Source organism: Delphinus delphis, chromosome 16, assembly GCF_949987515.2.
Source record: "Delphinus delphis chromosome 16, mDelDel1.2, whole genome shotgun sequence".
Taxonomy (NCBI): Eukaryota; Metazoa; Chordata; class Mammalia; order Artiodactyla; family Delphinidae; genus Delphinus; species Delphinus delphis.
The window spans coordinates 56,003,228-56,018,143 of NC_082698.1; the positions used below are offsets into that span (position 1 = coordinate 56,003,228).

At 44.3% G+C, this 14,916-nt stretch overlaps 1 protein-coding gene across 16 annotated transcripts in view; it reads left to right on the forward strand.

The window, feature by feature from the left end:
• Window positions 1–14,916, forward strand: part of KCNMA1 (potassium calcium-activated channel subfamily M alpha 1) — a 739,336-nt gene that overhangs the window by 543,537 nt on the left and 180,883 nt on the right. For all 16 annotated transcript variants that reach the window (XM_060034718.1, XM_060034719.1, XM_060034720.1 and 13 more), the window contains exon 14: window positions 4,347–4,502. In XM_060034718.1, the coding sequence (XP_059890701.1) occupies window positions 4,347–4,502 (156 nt within the window). The remainder of the gene's footprint in view (window positions 1–4,346; window positions 4,503–14,916) is intronic.

Here is a 14,916-nt window from a genome sequence, read left to right on the forward strand (position 1 = left end):
CTCAAGTCCATTCTCTATGTCTGCGTCTTTATTCCTGTCCTGCCCCTAGGTTCTTCAGAACCATTTTTTTTTTTTTTTTAGATTCCATATATATGTGTTAGCATACGGTATTTGTTTTTCTCTTTCTGACTTACTTCACTCTGTATGACAGACTCTGGGTCCATCCACCTCACTACAAATAACTCAATTTCGTTTCTTTTTATGGCTGAGTAAACTTCCATTGTATATATGTGCCACATCTTCTTCATCCATTCATCTGTCGATGGACACTTAGGTTGCTTCCATGTCCTGGCTGTTGTAAATAGAGCTGCAGTGAACATTTTGGTACATGACTCTCTTTGAATTATGGTTTTCTCAGGGTATATGCCCAGTAGTGGGATTGCTGGGTCGTATGGCAGTTCTATTTTTAGTTTTTTAAGGAACCTCCATACTGTTCTCCATAGTGGCTGTATCAATTTACATTCCCACCAACAGTGCAAGAGGGTTGCCTTTTCTCCACACCCTCTCCAGCATTTATTGTTTGTAGATTTTTTGATGATGGCCATTCTGACCAATGTGAGATGATATCGCATTGTAGTTTTGATTTAATTTTGCTGTTTTTAAGATCCTATCTACCCTTCACAATATTATTTTTCTTTCTCTCTTGGCACTTTCTCTGTACCCATGACTAGATGCCCAGAGATCTCCATCCATTAAAACTTGCTTTCAGGAAAAAACCTGGTAACATACATGTACACTTATATCCCTGTCAGCATATTCCAAAGGATAGTTAATTCCATAATTGGATATCAGATTTAAAAGATAAAGAATTTCAATCCCCCGTGATCTAACGACGGTGCTATTCTAGGACCTAGAGGGATGTAGGGAAGCTGTCCTCTTTCTCTCCATATAAAACTCGTTCTGAGTTTGTCATCATAATAATCTCAGACACTTGTGTCATATTTTAGGGTTTTAAAAGAGTTTTGACATCCATTATCCCATTTAGTCCTCATTTGACCATCTGTGCGTTTTAGTATCCCAGTGTGACGGCAGACCGTGGGTCTAAGCTCTGTCTCAGAGCGTCTCTGATGGGTACAACTCATGGTCACTGGGCAGCCAGTGAGCTAAGAGACAGAACTGCTGAAACTGCCACCTTCTCATTCAGTAGAGCCACAGGCTGTTGAGCCAAACTGTGGTTCCTCTGAGTAGGACTTACAGAAGGATGGAGGTTCTCCAAAGTGGATCTGTTTACCCCCAGTAGAATTCAGGGAGAGAAACACTCAGCCTCACCGTCTCCCAGCATGGAAAGGACACGGCACAGGGGCATTGTCTGATTTGAGCGCAGATGGCTTAAAACTCTTGAAGGCAAGAATGCTTTGGGACATCTTGGAAAGGTTCACTCCTGATGACCTAGCTGTTAGTGGACTTTTAAAATGTTCCTAGCAGACTCTACAGAAAGAGGTCTTTGTCTCTGACCTGAAGCCAAGTCCCAGTGGCCGAATGGAGATGCAAGTTCTTTGAGCTTTCTCACTGTAAACCCTTACACTTGAGCAGGAGTGTTGAAGTGTTTTCTCTGAGACAACCTTCTTTCTTCCTCATGGCAGCTTCCCTAACGTTGCATGTGTAGTGAGAGATGGCCCTGGGGCTGGAATTCATCTCTCCTGGTTCCCAGGACAGCCTGTTTGCACGTTCCTTTCGTCTCAAACAGAGGGAAGCCCCAGTCCTGTTCGTCCTGCCTTAGCAGGGCTGGTTCTCCAGATGAGAGGATTTGCCTCTAGACTCCTATGTAGTAACACTGGCGTCTTCCACTGGACACTGGACCCAAAGTTCCCTCAAATGAAAAAGGACAGAGTTGCCAGAAACGAACAAGTTGAGTTCCTGGGTCAGTCACCCTTCTTTGTTTGGTGCACACAGACCTTCCAGCCTTTGGCATGTCCCTTGCGGCTCCCTGCCCCACGATTGGGAAAGATACGGTGGCCAAAAGAGGAAGCTGAGAAATGAAACGAACTTGACTTTTCTGTATAATAACATGTAAAATATGTCTAGGGAACTCAATACCAGATGGGTACATGAGGGACCCAAGACATAAAATCCTAGACTTCATACCCTGGATGGCATATGGGGATGTGAGAAACCATCTTAAAAAGATTTGTTTGTTTATTTGAAGTTGCCATGAAGGTTACATAGTGTCTGTCTGGGGCTTGGACCACCCAAATCTCCTTTTACACTTGATGATTTACTTGTTCATGACTTACATTTAATTTCTCCTCATTCTTCGCAGATGACGTTCATGCAAATGAGTATTTCTCTACTTAGCCTGATGTATTCCCTACGATGCCAGGGAAGTAAAGGGGAAAAGTGGTCTTCTTAAGCCAGTGAGGGGTAGGGAGAGAAATGGGATACAGGGCAGGGCTAATTGCTGGAATTGAGTCTGTGATGTGGGAAGGTCTCTGATACTCAGCTTGACAGAAATTCCCATCTGCTCCTGCCCACACATGGGACTATTTTAACAGCTCTCATCAGGGAGAATCTTCCAGGAGTAAACACTGCCGGGTTAGGATTCACAAGATTGTTACAGAACAGGATTTTGCAAGAGGGAATTTCACGAGAGTGGTATTTCTGAAAGCCAAGCACAGAGCCATTGCACTTGGTCTTGGCTCCACAGTGGAGCCTCCCATCTCCTCCTGGCAGCACACCTGTCGTATATTGTCCTGCATATATACCTCCTTCATGCTCCTTGCGCTTGCTGACACGTGGAGAGAAACAGTCATTTCAGGGTCATAGAGTCTTGGCACTAGCAGGAGCCTCGAAGGGCTCTGACTCAGCCTCCGGTGCAAAGCAACAGTCTATCTACTGAGACTTGGAGAAACACGCACTGAGTTTGAGGGAAAGAGACCTTGCATTTCTGGAGGCAGCGTTCTCCATTTTTTAGACAAATTACATCCTTAGAGATTTCCTTTATAAAACAAGCTTAAAAAGTGCTTTCTTGTAATACACACCAGTCATTCCTAATTCTGGCACTTGGAACAAAGCAAGACAAGTCTAATCTCTCCTCATCATAGCAGCACCCGAAGTGTTCACAGATAACTATTCCTGTCTCCCTGGAGGAGGGGCCCTTCTTCGGACCAAAGGCTGCTGGCTCTCTTCACTGTTCCTCCAAAGATGTTTTCTAGAACCCACGTCTCGTCTCATGCTTGTCATTTTTCTCGGGGGGTTATTCAGTTATCAATTTCCCTTTTAAAATCTGACTGTCACAACTAGATCAAGCGCCAGGGAACTAGCCTGACCAGTTCACAACAGAAGGAAACCTTTGTATTTCCCATGATCTGAAGACCATTTCTAACAAGCTAGCGCCGGCTTTTTCTGTAATCTGTCACGAGATTGACTTCTTTTGGGGAGTTTTAGTTACACACAAGGTTTTTTGTTTTGTTTTGTGTTTTCTCCTGTCCCCTCATGTCTGCCAAGTCAGGGCTTCACATTTTGGATTTAAACAATTGATTTTTTCTTTTAACCTAAATGCTGTATTTGATATTAAGTTCTTTTAAATCTTGATGATTTTTGCCCATTTTTCCAACTCTGGAGAACTTTCGAAGCTTGATTCTTTCATCCACTGTATCATCTCTGACTCTCTGCTTCCTGCCACTTAAAAATAATTGGATGAACATGCCTCTGGGTCCTCATCGCAGGGTCTGACCTCACTGTTGAGTAGGATCAGTCCATCTGCAAGAGATTGTAACACATCTCCACTGTGATGTGCCGGATGATTTAGGGCAGGGCTTCTTGAAATGTGGTTGCTAGCTCAGCAGCTCAGCGTCACCTCGGAACTTGTGAGAAATGCAAATTCTCCAGCCTTCCCCTCCCCCCAAAGAATCAGAACCTGTGGGGGAGGCCCGACAGTTGGCGTTAGTGTAAACCCTTCAGGTGATCCTGATGCCCACTCAAGCTTGGGAGCCATGGAGCAGGCGTTCTGGGAAGGCAGACAAAAAACGACATCTAAAATACCCAGGCATCTGGCAGTCTTAAGGGTTTTTGAGGAGCCAGTTTAGAGCAACCTAGCCAGACATCCTAGTAGCACGGGCTGACGTGTCTGTCACAAGAGGAAATTCCCTCTGGAGTCTCTTTGGCTCAATGACAAACGCGAGGGGAGGACCTGGGCTTGGTAGGTACAGAAGCAATATTCCAGAGAGACTGAAGTCTGATGAACAGAAGAGGTGGGTAAAACAGGAAACACCAGACCCAGGCAAGGGAAAGGAAGGCTGAGTCTGGGCGACCCTGAGCTGTTGGGCAATGCTGCATTTCCCAGAGGAGACTTTAACCAATTGAACATTTAACGAAGAAAGGTCTCATACCTGTTTTTGTTTCCGCAGGCCCATCTGCTAAACATCCCGAGCTGGAATTGGAAAGAGGGGGATGATGCAATCTGCCTCGCAGAGCTGAAGCTGGGGTTCATCGCCCAGAGCTGCCTGGCTCAAGGCCTCTCCACCATGCTTGCCAACCTCTTCTCCATGAGGTCATTCATAAAGGTAACGTCTCGTCCTATTAGAGCACATTAGCCCCGGATTCAATTTGTCGTGGGGTTGAGTAGAGAGCACAGCTTAAACTCAAAACAGATCGGCGGGCTTTAACCACTTTGGTTAAGGAGAAGTTCCTTGTTACATATTTGGGCACGAGGCCAGCTTCTTTCAAAATTATGTTTTTATTTTTATTTAGCACATCCACGGCCATTAAATGATTGTTCAAAGCACAATCCTCTCTTTTTTTTAGATAAACCACATGTTTATCTATCAACAAAGTCTCCACTGTTAAAACAAAGCTATGATTTATATATATTCCATATGGCACCAGAGCGCCTAAAGAAAAGAATTATCCTTTTGCTCTTGTACATCAAGTGGCTGGTGGACCTCTCACTGTGCAGAGAAATGCAGACCATGTGTTTGTGCCGAAGCCCAAACCCTAACAACATAATTCATTTATTTATTTCTGCACAATCAAGGAGGCCGGCGGGGCTGACATGCCATGGTTGTTTGAATGGAGAGTCAGAGGAGGAACTAACTGAGTCGTGGGCAGCGGGGCCCTTTACACCGTGAGACAGGCGGTCTGGATATGCTCATCCCCCGGTCAGCGATTCACCCCACAGGGCTGGCTGCTCAGCCCCTCCAAAGCGGCCCCTGCCCACTGGACCAACTCAGACAAAGAAAGACCCAACTCTGTCCTCATAGGCCAGGCCAGGAGTGTTTCCAGGACATCTGGTTGAGGGTCCAGGACCCTACTAAGAGGGCTTTTGGAGCTCTTAGTGATGACACCGTTCCTTATCCTTGGATTGCTCAGCCTAGACAGTCAAGGTAGCAAACCGGTGCAGTAAATCCTGTGTCGTTTGGGCCTCCCTGATTTGGCGTTGGTGGCCATTAGCTCAGGATCTGGCCTTATATCCCCCTCCCTGTTATTCACTTATTTACATTCCCCTTCCTGAATTACTAGTGGTTGAGGTGGGAAATGAGTGTGTCACTGGGAGATCCTGCAGAGGGGCCAGAAACTCTGAAATCGAAGGTGTGAGGTCTCCAGCCTTTTGCTGCCATTGTTGCTGTGTCCACCACCGGCAGCAAGTTACTCGGTGAGGTTGAGGAAATGGCCCTGGCTGCAGTGAGAGGGATGCGTGGGAAGGATGAAGATGCAGGTGATGAACGGACTCCATGTCAGGGCTCACCCTTGGCATCCATAAGCTGTGTGACTTAGAACAGGATTTCTTTCTAGGTCCTCACCCTCTGTACCCACCTCATTATTTAGCCAATTTATGGTTAACATTAGTCTACGTAAAAGAACAAATTGTTTTGGAGTCCGTTCAATCACTTTAGCAATGGGTGCCTTGATTAAAAAATTCTTTACTTACTATATGCCCAAAGACCTCGACTCCGCAGAACTCCTGGCTCAGACCCAGCTCACAAATAAGGACATGGCTTGCCTTTAAATGGCTTCTTTAATTCACGCTGCCAGTCCCCTGCCTGGATACAGCTGAATGTAGGCAAAAGGAGGCGGCAGGAAGGTCTTTGTGGCTGGACTTAGAGACAAGCCCGAAAGCCAGAGGCAGCCTGGTGTCTTCCAGGGCCCTTATATTCAACACGAGGAGCCCAGACCAGGATAAAGGACTGTCACCAAGAGAGCTCTGCTGGCTCGTCCAGCCAAGCTCCGGGGGTTTCTTCCAGCAGGGGCTTACCCACAGGACCAGCACATGTCTGAGGACTTGGGCTGTGCTTCCTGGTGTTGATGAACATGGCCTTGGCAGGGCCCCGCCACACATGGGGCACTTGACATGCGTATGTTTTGATTTTGTGGTGCCTTCCTGGAAACTAGAGCTGCCTGTCAAGAAAATTAATAAAATGGATGTGATGCTGATTCTTCAGTGTTATTACCAGCAGGGAGAAAGAACCTCTGTCCAACTTTCCTCAAGACCCTGAAGGGCCTCACCTCTGTAGCCAAGGACGTCCCCTCCAGCCCAGCTAATCCCACTGCCAAGTTCCTGTTTAGGAGGGCCTGTGGGAGAGGCCCAGCCAGGCCCTGGTGTAACTCAAAACACATTTCCCTCCCAGGGTTATGTTACCATGTTCTTTCTGTCCGGGACCAAGTCCTCCATGTTTGGAGGTAGCTCTCTGAATATGGCCTTTTGACATTTAGGTGATCTTTGTGTTGGAATTTGCCAAGGCACATGACCTGGAAATAACAAGGCTTCCCTTCATATTTTTTTTTTTTCACTTGAGATAGAGACAATTGAAAGCACGTGCTCCCCATTCTGTAGTGTCCTCTCTGTGCTCTCCAAATCCAGACCCTTGTCTCTTTTAGGTCCTAATAAACACCATAATGATGCTCTCCTTGGCATGTTTTATATATTAGCTCCCCTTCTAGGGATCACAAAGCCTTTACTTATTTTTATTTGGGGTGTTGAATGGAAAAGGGAATCTATACATGGATAACTGTCTGCAGAAATGGCTTCCTTCCCCACTGTCCCCTACCATGTGTCCTACAGCAGTGTGTCCTACAGCAGGGAGTTCATCAGCACTTCCATGGGGATGGGCAGGCCTGTTAGGATGGAAAGCGGTGGGATGAGGCTTTGACAGCATCTGGTCCCTTGAGAATGCTTAGTGTTTCTGGAAGCCAGAGGTGGAGTGTGAGCTCATCTTCTCCCTGGCCCTGGGCAGGTATGATATCTGTTCTTTACTCCTAGAGAATACATGGTGCTCTGCCCCTGCTGAAAGAAGAAAGAACAAGACTGAAACAGGGGTGATATATCACAGTGACTGTCCACCAGGCTTTTAGAATGCATGAGACCAAAAAGCAAGACTGACAGTGAGGGTAATAAGGTTCTATGAAGGAGACAGGGACTACTGACACATGGAAGCTACCAAAGAGACCCAGCCCTGAGGTACCAGGAAATACGGGGGAGCACCTGTCTATCCTTTCAGCGTGGTCACTTTTGCCCCAGGGCGCCAAGTCATTGCCCCTGAAAGCCTAGCTCTGAATTGATCTAAACTTTTTGGGAATCTATTTATAATTTTAGCCCACATCTTTGGGGGTAATGATTTCCTTAAGTTTCCTTAAGAATTCCTAATTACTATTAAAGACTTGTCGCTGGCTCTTTGTCCTTTGCTCCACTTAACCTTCAAGACATGACCTGTGCGGTTTCTGGTGTTCTGGGGTTTATTTAACAAATCCATGCTAACCTTACAGACAATACCTTTATGAAAGAGGCTCAGGCTGGCCACTCAGGGGTCCTGTGGCCCAGCAGCTTGTTGCTCATGAAACAGGTGAAGCATTTTGTCCAGCAGCACCCAGCTCTCGCCCTTGAATGCCTTGAAGGAGTGCAGGCAAATGCCCTGATTGCTGTGACCTGTCACCATCTACGTTATCAACCAGGCCCAGAACATCCTGTTCATTGACCGATACCTGATCTCCTACCACCCGCCTGTCAGGTTCAAGTGAGAATATTCCTAATGTCTTCTGGAAAGACCAAGACAAGGAACTTATTTATTAGCCGATCAGTCATTGCCTCATCCGTGAATAAGTGGCCGCATGTATCTCTCCGTGGCATCCTCACTTGGATGTAATTTAAGATCCACTGATTTAAAAAAAAAATTTTTTTTTTTTTTGGTTTTAGAGTTTTACCAAAGTAATGTTTAACTTTGTCTTCACCATATCTGGTTTCAAGCTGGGGCTTGACCTGCCGTCTTTGTGAATTGTGCTGTTACTTTTACTAGGATTAGCTGTCCTTGGACATGCTAAATTATGTGTGTGGGTATTATGTGTTTTAGAGGATGATAAACTCTTAAAATTTCTTTTCAATCCACACTGAGTCTTCAAATTGAGCACATTTATTGAATAAATTGTTCTCAGGATCGCCAACGATTTTAACTCTGCTAATCTACCATTTTACACACACACACACACACACACACACACACACACAGACAGCCTAGAAAATGGTATGTACTCCATAATTATTTCTTGTTTGAATAAATCAATTATGAAATTGGAGGAAGTACATGATACACTTCTTGTATTTTTTCCCTATTTTACAAGATTTGGAATTTATGGGTGAAATTTACTTAATATTGATCACAGCACAGTCCCCTCCATCACATTTTCTATTTCTGAATGGGGAAGCACTAGGGAAATCAGGCCCATCTTATTCAGATTGTATCATGGTTGAGGTGGACTTTGCTGGACCTGGAAACCATTTGTTCAGTATTGCTGTTACCATGTTGCGATAAACTGTCAGCAATGCAGAGTCCTGGCACTAATTGCAGCCAAGGGAATTGTTTTTAGTCCCTTTATTTTGGGTTATGTCTATGTGCGTATGTGTGTTTGTATATATGCATGTATTAAAACATTATGGTTTAGGAGCTGGAAACAGAAATCAAGACTCTTTAATAACAGCTAGAATGTACTGGGTTCTAACTTAGTGTCAGGCCCTATGCTAAGTGCTGTATAGGCATCACCTCATTTAATTCTCACAACGACCCCGCCCAAACCCGGCATTATTATTATCACCTCTTTATAGTGGCAGGCACTGTGGGTTAAGGGAAGTGCAGCAACTTGTGTGAGGATATAAAGCTTGGAATTGACAAACTCACGTGTTAAACTAGGTACACTGGTTCCAAGTATGTCCCTGAGTGTACCTTCCTAACTTTCTGTAGCTTATTTTATGGGAAATATTGATTCCGTAGAGATTCCCCAGGCACCTCCCGTATTGCAAGCAGTGTGCTAATCACACCGTCATCCTTACGGCTATAGGAGGCACTCATAAGTTTCAGGAAGCTTCTGTTGAGACTGGGTTGTATGGGCACACGTTTGCACAGCCCCATCCTGTGGGTTTTGTTGGCCTTTCTCTCTGGCCAGCTCTATAACAGCAGAGGTCACTGCATCAAGACAGGTGAGGAATTAGCCTAGGCTGGGATGAGTTAAGGTGGGAAAATGAACTGGGCTGTCAAGAAGGAAATGACATTACACTCTGCTTTATTCAGGGGGTGAAGCTAATTGGCTTAAGTAGGTGCTTCTGGGGGATAACAAGCGATTCTTATTGGCTAATGGGTGTAATAAGCTCTGGAGACCAGAGACATTCATCTAGATGAGGGAAGCATGTTAGAAGCAGGGATCAACCCTGTGTGGAGTGGGAGAGTGGTGGGTGACAGAATCTCTGAAAGGGGGCCGGGGCTCCACCTGATAAGGCTGGGATCTAGGTGGCTTTCTGCTCCAGGAGGAAATGCTAACGGTGCCAGAGTAGAGGGTTTGCCTGCAAAGTAAATCCGCATGGTGTAAGTTAGATAGTGAGATGCAAACTGGTGCTTATTCCATACCGAAGGGCAATGTGATCACCCTGATCACAAATGGTATCATGACAGTGGGCTTCTACAGACATCCCGTGTCAGTGGAGAGCTGCTCCCACTACAGCTATACTCACTTCCTCAGTAATCTCGTTTATTCTCGGGAGTCCTAGATATATAGATGACTCCCAGATTTATATATCTATCCAGAACCCGATCCCGGTATCATTTATTTAATTGCTACTCAACATCTTTATTTGAATGTTTCATCTCCTCTGAGACCTAACCTATCCAGAATGGAATTCCTGTTCTTTCTCTGTAAACCTGGTCTTCTCCCATTGCACTATTGGCAAGGTCATCCTTCCCATTGCTCAGACTAAAGCCTTTGGATTCCACCTTAGCTCCTTTCTTCCTCTCACGTACCATATTCAACTCAGCAGAAAATCCACTTGGTTCGACTTTGAAAATAAGCCCAGAATCTGAGCACTTCTCACTACCTTCACTTTACTATCAGATCCAGGCCACCATCATCCATCTCCTAGAGTATTATACCAGCATCCTAATTGGCCTCCCTGCTCTGCCCTTATCCCTCTCCTCTTCCAGTCTGTTCTCATTACAGCATCCTTCTCAAGCATGAGGCAGATACCGTCACCCCTCTCCACGTAAATCTCTCCACGATGTCCCATCTCATCAGAATAAAGTTCTTACAAACATCTATAGGTCTCAAGCAGTCGGGGGCCTGTGACCCCACTGGCCTCATCTCCTAAATGCTCTTCTGCTCCTAGACATCATCCACACTCCATTTAGCTAGTCTAGGAGTTTTGCATCTGTTGTTCCCTCTGCCTGAAGTGCTCTTCCCCTACGTAGCTGCATGGCTTCCCTCCAGCGAATCCCTCATATCCTTGCTCAGTGTTAATTTCTCAGGGGGAACTTTTTCTAAAACATTAGAATTGCATTTTGAAAAAAGAGATTAAAAGCAAACTTTTAGTTGAAGTATAATACACAAACAAAAGTGTGCATCTGATAAATGGATAGCTTATTAAGTATTTACAAACTCACACCCTCATGTAACCAGGACCCAGATTAAGAAACAGTGTATTATTAGTAACCCCGCAGTCCCTGTTTTTAAAGCCAGATGGCAGTGTATGTGTGGGTCTGTTTTGGGGCTTTCTTGGGAGCATTGACATCTCTAAAATGTTGAGTTCTCCAGTCTATGAAGATGGTATACCTGTAATAAAGGGATGCTTTATGAATCAAGAGTTTTCCTGGCAAATATAGGACGATCAAGAAGAAAGTGACCAAACTCATAGATTTCTCTGGGTCTTCTGAGGGTCCCTACAGGGAGTAGATGTCCCCCTTCACCAGATTCTCTAGGAATGATCTAGATGTTCTCTTAGGCTTCATGGGGTGAATAAAGTTTCCACGTGAAAAAGCATCAAAATTGCATGTTAAAAATTTGCATCCCCTGTCCCGCCACACCCCATACATGCATATCCTTGTCGACTCTCCTGGCTTTGTTTTTCTGCACGGCATTTTTTAATTGCCTCTTTTCCCGGAGACACTGTAAGCACTCTGAAGCCTAGAGCTGCTTGCTGTATTCCCGATGCCTAGAACAGCACCTGACTCATAAGAGGTCCTCAATACACGCATGTCGAATGAATGAATGAATGGCTGGAGCCTGGCGTGACCAGCCTTTATCGCAGACAGCTGGGTGGGGCCAGGACCAGCAGGGACCTACAATTTGGGGTGGTTTTGGTGCTGAAACCTTCTTCCTTTGCTACTGTACGTGGTTCCTTTGCTAAATTAAAGAGCTTTGACTCCATGTAGACACTTGAAATGCAAAGCTTTATAGTCCTTGGCGAGGGTGCGTGGAGGCTGGTTAGATTTGGTTATAAACCATTTCGATTGCCAGAAAATCCAGTCAGTGTGTTGTTTAAATTCACAAATCAAAATAAACAGCCATGGATTGAAATGCATTTGCTAAACCTCAGTATCCCATTTGGGTCAACATCATTGTGCATCCCCTTTCCTTACTGCTTGAATCTCATTAGATCAGGGGCTCTGTCTGCCTCCCCCGACCGACGCCTTTGACTCTGCGCAAGATGACTAACGCCCACCTGAACGTAGAGCAACTTCCCTGAAAACGATTTCAAATGAAGAAAGAATTAATCCATGAACTATTAACAGGGATTCTGTTCTCCTCTGGCCCTGGTAGTTTCTAGAACATTGAATTAAAGAGTTCTCAGACCTTAACAAATTCTCAAGGCAAACATTATTAGCAAAGAGAAGCCCATACAGCATGTTAGAAAATTGCCAGAAAATGTCAGTGGAATTTCTGAGTAAAATAAAAAAGGTTGAAACTCCCCTTCCCCATCTTCTCCCCTTCTCCCTCCCTTCCTCCCCCTAACATGATTAGAAAGTCATTTCATGTGTCTTATATGTTTGGTCAATCAAAGGCAAACATACATGATTGATGGTGACAGGGAACACATTTAATTCATTATTCTTTACTTTGCAGCAAAATGATTTGTGTAAACTGTCTGCCTAGCATTAAAGGTAAAACAAACTTAGAAACCCCAAAATGTTATATTTTTGTCTAATATTTTCCTTTTGGTTTTATAGCTGTAATCACATATGGATTCTTTTATTTGGCTCTTGGCAAGGACTGAACAAAGGGGAAGCAACACAGAAAGATTACATAATATACAAAGCCCAGTGCCTGTTAAGGATGGAGCCACAGGAACTGCAGTGGCCGGGACTCAGTGTGAAACCCAGGAGAAGCTGCCGCTCTCCCTGGCTCTTATCAGCTGGCAGGATAGCGTCACTAATGTGAAGGAAGGAAGGCCCTCTTGACCAAGCCTCTGGTCCAACATCAAAATGAGCTCTTTCAGAGATTATTGGCCTTTTATTAATTGAGTGCAGTTCTGAGCGAGGCAGTGCATCCACCTGGCCTTTCCCCCGCCCCCTTACAACTTCTAACTTAGGTTTTATGGGTGCTACCCACCATCAGTGATTTTTCAAGCAAAAATCTCAAAATGCTATTAAACTCTTAGGAATAAAATCTCAGATTCCCTTATTAAAGCTCTTGGTTGTCACTGCCCTAAAGTGATACCAAATAGAAATCTATGCCCAGAAGAATGATGAGGAACCTGGAACTCTGAGGTGGCCATTCTACGTATCTAGGGGATGCAAAGTGAGAAACCACCATTGGTTTGATAAGGGAGATATTTTGTCAAGATCTTGAAAGTTATCATAGCACTCTGTGCATAGCACTTTAGAATTTATAAGCTATGCATTTAACTTAAATTATTTTCACTTGGTACACAGGTATCGAGTATCATTTGGGAAATGTGCCTAATGCGGAGAAGCTGGCATTTCTGACCCTTTCTCCCCTGTAGGGCAGGAAGAAATAGGAGAAGAGGAAATAGAAGATGATGCTGGACGGGATTTGATAGAGCAAGGACCATGATGGTGCTAGATCGTTGGGTTCTTAGCTCAGTGCTTTCCCCACTGTTACACGTTGCTTCCCCTGGAGAAATGTCTCCGATATGAACACTACTTAGTTTTGTATTCAAATCAATAGCTTCTAAGAACAGAATTCACTTTGCAATATTTGTAAAAGTAGTATCCTAGGTTTCTCCAACCATGCCAAATTACATGCTATAAAAATTAAGACATTTTTCCAAGGTGGGAAATTCTTACCTCTGCACCCATTCCCTCCACGGTGCCTTAGTCTGGAAAAGACCCAGGCACTGTTGTTTTCCCTAGACCGTAACGCCTTGTCACGTGGGAGAATTTGTTGCTCAAGTCAAGTGCCGCAGTGGATCAGGGGAGGGAGATGATGACCTGTTTGCTGAGGGGGGATGTAAGAAAGCTCAAAAGGATAGTCCCAAGCCTCTGAAGGAGGGCGCAGGTGGGTCAGAATGCAGTATGGTAGATTTCCAATCGGGGCCGGGGGCGGGGGGTCGTATCAGTAAGAGGACGTGCAACCCAGAGGGTTAAACAATGCCAAGAAGAGGAAGAAAGGAAAATTTCTAACACTGTCTTTTCCAGATAAGGTTTTTAATTTTGAAAATTTGGGGGATTTCTCAAAATGTTAAATAGAGAGTTTCCATATGACCCAACAGTTCTACTCCTGGGTATCTTCCCAAGAGAAATGAAACCATATGTATTAATTTCCTCTGGCTGCTATAATAAGTTACTACAAACTTAGTTGCTTACAACTGATTTTTTCTCTTCTTTTTCTGGAGGCCAAAAGTCTGAATTCAGTTTCACTGGACTAAAGTCAAGGTGTTTGCAGGGCATCTCGTTTCCATAAAACTAGAAAACAAGTATTCTGCCTCTAAACTCTAATAGTAGGACAGCCATAAGATAACAGTTACAGGCATTCCCATTCCAAAGAGGAGAAAATGGAAGGAAGAAAGGAGCTACCAGCCCCAAGTACGTTCAAAATCCAACCAGACAAATTCCATTGGGTTTTAAGATCCGGGAATAATCCTTTGTGACTTAAAATTGGCATTAGGTAATATGATTCCTCCAAATGTGTTCTTTTTCAAAGTTGCTTTGGCTATTCTAGTGTTGTTGCCTTTTCATATACATTTTAGGATCAGCTTTTCTATACCTCCAAAAACTCCTACTGCCCTTTTGATTGAAACGTGTTAAACCCATAGACCAACTTGGGGGAGCATTGGCATCCATGAACATGGATTCCAACCCATGAACGCGGTCTCTCCATTTATTAGATAATCTTTAACTTCTTTCATCAGTGTTTTGTGGTTTTCAGCAAACGGATTCTGTACATTTTTGTTAGATTTATACATAAGTATTACATTTTGGGGGAGATATTGTAAGTGGCATTTTCTAAAAATTCAGTTTCCGGTTGTTCACTGGTGGTACGTAGAAACGCACATTATTTCTCTATGTTGACCTTGAATCCTTAACTCTGTTACACTGGCCAGCACTTCTTCCAGGATATGGAATACGTGGAGCGAGAGTGGACATCTTTGATTTATTCCTACTCTTAGGGGGAAAATATTCATTGTTTCACCATGAAGTATAACGTTAGTTGTAGGTGTTCTGTAGATGTTCTTCTTCTGAGGTTGAGGAAGTTCTTTTCTATTAATAA